The 8,592-nt window shown below is 37.6% G+C and overlaps 1 protein-coding gene across 1 annotated transcript; it reads left to right on the top strand.

Annotated features, from left to right (window-relative positions):
• Positions 1-1,515: 1,515 nt before the first annotated feature.
• On the top strand, positions 1,516-4,311 carry LOC120109422 (serine carboxypeptidase 1-like). Its single transcript, XM_039123180.1, has 8 exons — positions 1,516-1,944; positions 2,295-2,402; positions 2,634-2,908; positions 3,086-3,337; positions 3,425-3,531; positions 3,638-3,724; positions 3,814-3,919; positions 4,028-4,311. The coding sequence occupies exons 1-8, from the start codon at positions 1,569-1,571 to the stop codon at positions 4,169-4,171; spliced, it is 1,455 nt and encodes a 484-aa protein (XP_038979108.1). The 5' UTR covers positions 1,516-1,568; the 3' UTR covers positions 4,172-4,311.
• Positions 4,312-8,592: the final 4,281 nt, after the last annotated feature.

The following is an 8,592-nucleotide window of genomic DNA, read 5'->3' on the forward strand; positions in this document are numbered from 1 at the left end:
AATCAAGTCAATTGTAAATTCAATTTCTCTATCTCGTGGTAAACCAAGAAGATCTTCCTTGAAAGACATTAGGGTATTCATTCACTACTAAGATGTCTTCCAATTTTTAGTTTGATTGTCTAGTATCGACTACTATGGCAATATATGCTATACTCTCTTTCTTGAGTAGCCACTTTATTTGCATTGCAAAGACGACTCAAGGGGAAGTATAAGCACTACTACTCATTAAGCTAAATTCATATGGTCAGGAATCTTAAATTTTACCCTTTTTTCATGGCAGTTAATGGTAGCAAAATGTGACGCTAACCAGTCCATATCTAAAATTATATCAAAATGTGACCTAAGCACTGGATTTAATTCTGCCACTTTTGTTATGTCCGAAATGATCATAGCCTCAAGATCTGATACATTTCTATCACAATCCCTAAAGATCATAGCCTCAAAATAAGAGCCTTCAATTTTACAGATATGAAGCCTGAACTAACAGTGAGTTGGCCCAAGCCAGCCACTTAGCGGCCTCAATTGGCAATAAATGCTTCTAAGCTACTAAGGCACAATGTCCCTTCATAGCTAGAAAGAAACAAACTGATAATGTGCGCCCACTTTATTGAATAACTGGCTAGATAGCAATTAACAAGAGAAAGGTTAAAGTAGGAAGCATGATCCAAAGTTCTGTTCAGCCCGAGGAAGGTAAGGGTTAGCAAGTATACACCAACCACACATGGCCAAATCTGCAGATTGTTTTTCATTATTTATTTATTTATTTTACTTTTTTATTTATGGTCCAACAATTAAAATCTGAGATTAGCCACACCTAGGCTTCTCTTTTTCCTAGTCTTGGTGACCACCTGTCTATTGGCAATGAAAGAAAATCCAGAGGGAGAAGGATACCCTTCTCTCAGAAAGGCCCTTATGCTGCCATCCATTTTCTTGAGAACACCGCAAGGAGAAAACAGAAAGAAGAGTAGGCAGGGCAGACAAAACTAGATCAAAAAGAGCCCTTGTTACTTATCAACTTCCATACTGGCATAACAATTCCTCCAGTCTGAAAGTTTTGACACCGCATGTGTTTTTTGTCCATTCCACATATCCTTTTTTCCTTTGATGGTGATGATAGCTTGTCTAAAATTACTGATAAATCCTGAAGTTCCTCAGAGTTAAAAGGGTAAATACTGAAATGGGCCATCAAATCTTCCATCTTTTGTTCCTTACCATATCCTTACATTTTATTTCTTGTCTTCATACATAAACTCTTTTTTTTTTTCCTTTTCTTTTTGGATAGCCGTTTCATATTCTGTGGTCATGCATTACATCAGGTCCTCATGCTTCCAGTTGATTAAAGCTTCACTCTCGAACCAAGTATGTCTTTAACTCCCCAAAAAGAACTACAAGACAAAGTACCATCCTGACTTTCGAAACTGAAAGAGATGTTGGTCCCCCAGGCCTCTTGAGGAAATGTCAACTCATGTGGCATGGCCACCTTGATGTACCCTTGTAGCCACTTCACCATATCTATACACACTAACATTCCCTCTGGCTCATTCAATGTATTCCCTACCATCAAGCACATGATGGATGCTTCATTACTTACTTGGATACTCTTCTCATGCTTCCTCTTCTTGCCAACTTGCACCGATGCCAAGCAAGCTGACCTTCTTCGTAGTTTGATAAGATCCAATAGGTCATCTAGTGGTCGCTTTGATGGTTTCTTGCATCTTGTGAACGGGAGTGAAGCATCGCCACCGATTTATGTTGCTCCACAGAATGGGCTGAAAGATTTAGATAAGATTGATGCATTGCCTGGCCAGCCTAAAGGTGTAAGCTTTGATCAATATGCTGGTTATGTGACGGTCGAGCCGCAGAATGGAAGAACACTCTTCTACTACTTTGTTGAGTCCCCACGGGATTCAGAAAAGAAACCACTTCTCTTATGGCTTAATGGAGGTTAGCCAACTGCATACTGCTACTTCAGCTGTTTGCCTATCATGTCAATCATAAACTCAAATGTTTGCCATGCACAAATGTCATATATTGGCATTCTTCAAGCAATGCCATCATAATTCAATTTTCTTGTTCAATTGGCATTTTATTGTTTAGGTATTTGTTCACTTCCCTTACTTTTTATATTTGCTGCCCAAATAATAGACCTTAATCGAATTATTCACAACTTGATGTTACAAATGTATTGGTCTGCCACCGTTCTTCTCTTTTCTTTTATTTTCTTTTTTGAAAAAAGAAATGTAAAACACCTCTCGGTAGATCATGAATTTATGTGTAAAATTTGGATTGCCCAGGTCCCGGATGCTCCTCCTTGGGATATGGAGCCTTGCAGGAATTAGGACCCTTCAGAGTTAACAGGGATGGCAAAACCCTTCTCAGAAATAACCATGCATGGAACAATGGTTTGTGAATTCAACCCTCATATCTCAATTTTTCCAGTTGATTACACCGATCCTTTAGTGATCGAAATAAAATGCTGCTAAGCAATTATGATACTAGATAAGAGATTCTTGGCTACTTGTGGTGTAGTTAACCTCTTGAACATTATTTCATTTTCTTCAGCAATCTTCGAGTCTTCTACTAACTTAAATTATATCATCTATCCGATAATTGCTACATCTCGACAATCACAGTTGCAAATGTGATCTTCTTGGAATCTCCGGCGGGTGTAGGGTTCTCATACACCAATACAAGTTCAGATTACAAAAACAGGGGGGACAAGAGAACAGCAGAAGACACCTATACCTTTCTAGTCAATTGGTTGGAGAGGTTCCCGGAATACAAGACCCGAGATTTATTCATAACTGGCGAGAGCTATGCTGGCCACTATGTCCCTCAGCTTGCCAGTCTTATTCTTCTGAACAACAAGAACCCCAACAAACCAATCATCAACCTAAGAGGCATAGCAGTAAGACAATACTATCAAACTGTTAGAAAATTAAACAATATATATGATGATGATTAAATTAGGTATTTCGTTAGGAGCTCAATTTTAACATCTTATCCAATATTAAGCGATCAATTTGCCATTTGGAACTGACTACTGTCTCTAATATGTTGCTTACCTTGACTGACCACTGCATAGATGGGCAACGCATACATCGACAGCAACATAACTGAGATGGCAATGTACGAGTTTTTGTGGATGCATGATATGTATTCCGACAGGACCCACAAGCTGATTCGAAGGACATGTAACATTTCAGATATGTCTTCGCCAGAGTGCAAACATGCCACAAATCTGGCCGATATGGAAATTGGGTCGATTAATCCCTACAATGTGTATGCTCCACTTTGCACTGAAAAATCACACAAAGCAACTTGCATTACCAGTTCGGTAAGTCCCAACGTGACATTTCATGTGTTTTCAACTCTGTTATTCTTAATTTCACAGAAGTACTAATCAGCAATCTAACATGACCAGAATGTCGAGTTTGATCCGTGCACCGATGAGTATGTTGATGTATATCTTAATCAACCAGTGGTGCAAAAGTCTCTTCATGCAGTTCCAAGCCTATGGACGCACTGCAGGTACACATGGTTATCTTCTCTTTCTCGCGTCGATCTAATAGAATTAATGAAATGCTCACTTGAAACTGCTGAGAATTCTCTTCTTATTGTAAATTGCATTATTTAGTCTTGGTGGTTGGAGGGATTCCCCTGATACCATGCTGCCTATGATCGAGCAATTGACGACGAGTGGCATAAGAATTTGGTTATACAGGCAAGTTCGATACTGCGCTGCAACTAAGCACATCAGTAAAATGTGAACAGAAAAAGAACTCATTTTTATATGAAACTTTGCACTTGCAGTGGTGACATGGACTCAATTGTTTCAGTAACATCCACAAAGTACTCTTTAAGAATGCTTGGCTTGCCCATCAAAAGTCCATGGCGCCCATGGCAGGCCAATGGTGAGGTAGGAAATCCTTGAACCCGATTCCTTTGTCATGTAATGGCTTAAATCTTAAATGGCTATAAACTATTCTAAGCAATCATGCTATTGCCATGATAATCCATATGACAGGTAGCAGGCTATGTTGTAGCATACAAAGGACTTACTTTTGTGACAGTAAGAGGAGCTGGCCATGAAGTACCGAGCTACCAACCTGAAAAGGCTCTGGTCATGATCTCTGCATTCCTTAAGGGAAAGCTTCCTCCTCCTCCATGAGAAGCATCATCCCCTCACCCTCTGTCTACTTTATGGAACAATTGTATGCATTCATGAGATGTAGTACACGTGATATCCTTAATGTGCTTGGTACTAATATATCCTGCCGTTCTAGCAATAATACCGATCCTCTTTAAACAGCTCTGTGCGTGTCTGTGTCTGTCTCTCTTTCTTTTGTGTGTGTGTGTGTGTGAGAGAGAGAGAGAGAGAGAGAGAGAGAGAGAGAGAGAGAGCGAGAGCGAGAGAGAGAGAGAGAGAGAGAGTAAAGTTTCTATATGCATTCATTTCAAAGAGTGAATGAATTCGACAAAAAAAAGGGTTAATGATGCCAATCAGAAGAACTCCATTTGTCCCAGAAATAAGAATGAGTCCAATACTCCCACAGTCCACACAAACAATGGCCATTATATCAGACACCCAGAGAAGATAGGGCTTTTAATCATGACCATTTGATCTTCATCAGCCATTAGATGAAGACATAATGAGATCATGATGTGGCACCTTGGATTTGAACCTAATTGGATTGGGTTTCACGGAACCATGAATGGATAAGGATGAAGTAACCATTAAAAGAATCTTATCCATTTAAATTTCTTCTCTTATCCTCATGCCTAAGATAAATGAGGCGCCTCCTTTTATAGCCTTTGGATCATCATCAGCCATTAGATGAATGGATGGGAATGGCTCCTACTTTTCATGCGTGAGAGGAATGAAAGAAGGGATGGCGTGATGAAGGATGGCACCTCTTGATGAGGCGCCTCTTGCTTCCCGATTGGATAGCGCCTCTTGATGAGGCGCCTCTTCCTTAATGAAGCGTCAAGATCCTCACATCCCAACGCCATCTATAAATAGGAGTCGCTCCCGATGTTTTCATTCCATCCGAATTCCAAAACCAACTCTCTCTCTCTTCTCCCTTTTTTCTTACAAGTAATCTTTCTTTCTAACATCTCTTTCCTAGTTTGTCCTAAGCCAAGACAAGGAGGTTTTCTTTAGGACAAGAAGCTTAGAAGGAGATTTAGAAAAGGAAGAAAATTAGAAAGCAAGGAAAACAAGCCAATTGAATTCTTTAGAAGAATTCAGCATCAAGAATTAAGATCTTTCGGAGTTAGAATCTTAAAGCAAGTTCCTGTGTGGATCAACGTTGGAGGGTGAACACTTGGGCACCTAGTGAAAATTCTGCATATTGGATATAGCATTGCAAGTATTCTTTTAATCCTATATTTATATTTATTTATTTGATTGCTACCATTAAGATGATCTTAGCTCATAAGGGTTTGATGTAACGAGATTTTATTAAGCAATTTTTGAAATCCTGCGCTTCCGCTGCCCTCTAATATCATACCAAAACCCTTCAGTGGTATCAGAGCCAACCTTTATTGGTTCAATCAAATGAACATGCATGATATAGAATTCATATATGCTATGAGATAGCAATATTATATGATTGTTATATGCTAAGAGATAGTAATGTTATATGTTGTAGTATGTCTATAGAAATGCTATTTATATATGTGTTACATTTATAGAATATGCAAGAGACCAGAAAGCACTCATAAAAATTATATTAAGTTGTAGTGCAAAATACTTTAAGCTGACCCATTCTGGATCTATTGATCAATTGGTGTCTAGGAAGGTATCAAAGCTGGTTACTTAATTAGGACCGTTGCAAAAGCACGGGAAGCCTCCCACCTACTTACCTGGCCAATTTGGTTAATTGTCTTTTATGGATAGCTTAATGTTGAAAAACACTACTTCTAGCCTTCCTTCATGCCTTGATACTATTTTGTCAAGATCCATGCTAGTTTGTTATGCTAACACAAGGTTTGCTATAGGGACTGATATAATATTATCTTGGTGCATTAAGATGCTTTTGGCATATTTTAATGTATTGCTTTGTTGTGCTAACACAAAGGCAGCATTATTCAAATATGATTGTATGGAAACGAAGGGTTTGACTTAACTAAAACATTATAGTTTGTTGTGCTAACACAAGGCTATAAGTATTCTAGAGGACAAGGTAATGTTGAGAATTGCATAAGATGCAATTGGAAAGAGTTTTCTATCTTATGTTGAGAATTGCATAAGATGCAATTGGAAAAAGTTTCCTATCTCTGAATTCATAAAGGTTTGTTGTGCTAACATAATGCCTTTATGAGGAATTAGGATCTCAACCCCACTAAGAAAAATCAATTAGGGTTTTCTTGTTTATCATAGAAGAGGGCTATGATATTCGATATATATATAAAAAAAATAGTGGGAGTAACAATTAGATAAAAGTCCTTATCTAATTGTATGTATGTCATAATAATTGGTCTGCTTATATTAGTTTTGTTCTTTGATTATGCAGAATTAAATTCTGAATTAATGGCTTCTTCACTATCACTGAGAGGCATCTTGGATGCCAACAAGTTGACCGGTCCAAACTATGTGACTGGTTGAGGAATCTTAAGATTGTTCTCACTTAGGAAAAATTTTCTTACATCCTCGAAACCCCTGATCTTGGATCGATAGGGGATGATGTTACTGAAGAAAAGATTGCCACACACAAGATGTGGAAGAATGATAGTTTGACTGTCAAATGTATCATGCTGGCCTCCATGAGCAATGAATTGCAAAGGCAGCATGATAGCATAGATACTCTCTCTATACTTCTTAATATAAATGAGCTGTATGGAGAGCAGAGTAGAACTGCTAGATATAAGATATCTAAGCAGTTATTCCGTGCAAGGATGAATGAAGGGACATCCGTGCAAAACCATCTTCTTATAGTTATTGACTTGATCACTAGATTGAGTCAATTAGGTTTTGCTATGGATGGTGAGCTAAGTCGGGATTTGATCCTGCAATCACTCCCTGAATCGTTCTCTAAGTTTGTTGTGAATTATCACATGAACAAACTGAATACCTCTTTGCCTGAGCTATTGAATATGCTCAAGACAACCGAGACCTATATCAAGAAAGATAAGGGTCCACTCCTTCTTATAGATAAAAGAAGGTCAGGCAGTAAGGGTTCTAAGAAAAGATTGAACCCTAAAAGTTGCAAGATGAAGAGGAAGAAAGGAAAGAAAATCTCCGGATCAAATACTGTTTCCATTGCGGCAAGGAAGGCCACTGAAAAAGAAATTGCAAGAGTTTTTTTGTAACTGTAAAGCCTGATGCAAGAGTTGCATCAAAAGGTATATTTATGTTACATGCTAGTTTGTTATTAAGTTCTTCAAATTCAAATTCATGGATATTGGATACCGGCTGTAGTGCTCATATATGCAAGTCATTACATGGACTACAGAGAATTAGAAGTTTGAAGAAAGGTGACTTCGAGTTTGATGGCACTAGAGGAGAGTCCATCCAGGTTGAAGCTGTTGGAACCTACAGATTGGAGTTGCCATCGGAAAAGCTCTTGGAGTTGAAAGACCGTTGTTATATGCCAACAATTATTAGAAATGTAATTTCCATTCCTTTATTATTAAAAGAAGGATTTGAAATTAATGTAAAGAGCAATGGTTGCTCTATTTCTTTTTCTAATAAATTTTCTTGCAATAGCATTATGAAAAATGGTCTTCTAGTTCTGTCTCTTAATGATAATATCTATCATATTGATAAAAGCAACAAAAGAAAGAGAGAAGAGGCGAATAACACCCTCTTTTGGTATTGCCGACTTGGTCACATAAGTGAATCAAGAATAAACAAGTTGTACAAAGAAAAGTTCTTTAATCCTTATGATTATGAATCATTAGAAACTTGTGAATCTTGTCTTATGAAAAAAATGACCAAGTCTCCATTCACTGGATATGGAGAAAGGCCAAGTGAGTTATTAGGACTTGTGCATACATATGTATGTGGTCCTATAACAACTCCAGCTAAAGGTGGATACTCTTACTTCATCACATTCACTGATGATTTATCAAGGTTCGAATGTGTGTATCTTATAAAACATAAATCCGAAGCCTTTGATAAGCTTAAAAAGTATCAAAGTATGATTGAAAAATAAACTAGAAAGAATATTAAAATTCTTCAATCTGATCGAGGAGGTGAATACATTTCTAGTGAGTTTTTAAATCATCTTAAAAAAAGGATATTCTCTCTAAATAGACACCTCCGCATACACCACAGTTAAATGGTGTAGCAGAAAGAAGGAATCATACTTTATTAAATATGATACGGTCCATGATGTGTTTTACAGACCTTTCTATTTTCTTCTAGGATTTTGTCCTAGAAACTGCTGCATATGTATTAAACAGAATACCGTCTAAACCTGTATCTAGCACTTCATATGAGATATGGAGAAGTAAGAAGCCAAATCTTAAGTACCTTAAGATATGGGGCTGTCAAGCTTATGTCAAAAGAAATTTTGGACACAAGCTAAGTGCTAGATCAGATAAGTGTGTATTTATAGGTTATCCTAAAGAGAGTATATGATACCT

The sequence above is a fragment of the Phoenix dactylifera genome, unplaced genomic scaffold (genome assembly GCF_009389715.1).
Source record: "Phoenix dactylifera cultivar Barhee BC4 unplaced genomic scaffold, palm_55x_up_171113_PBpolish2nd_filt_p 002162F, whole genome shotgun sequence".
Taxonomy (NCBI): Eukaryota; Viridiplantae; Streptophyta; class Magnoliopsida; order Arecales; family Arecaceae; genus Phoenix; species Phoenix dactylifera.

What these genes read in the sequence shown, in the direction of transcription:
- LOC120109422 (XM_039123180.1), top strand. Translation starts at nt 1,569, where the DNA reads ATGATGGATGCTTCATTACTTACTTGGATACTCTTCTCATGCTTCCTC. An exon ending in AGCCTATGGACGCACTGCAG is followed by an intron (nt 3,532 to 3,637) that starts GTACACATGGTT and finishes TGCATTATTTAG; the next exon opens with TCTTGGTGGTTGGAGGGATT. An exon ending in ATAAGAATTTGGTTATACAG is followed by an intron (nt 3,725 to 3,813) that starts GCAAGTTCGATA and finishes TTGCACTTGCAG; the next exon opens with TGGTGACATGGACTCAATTG.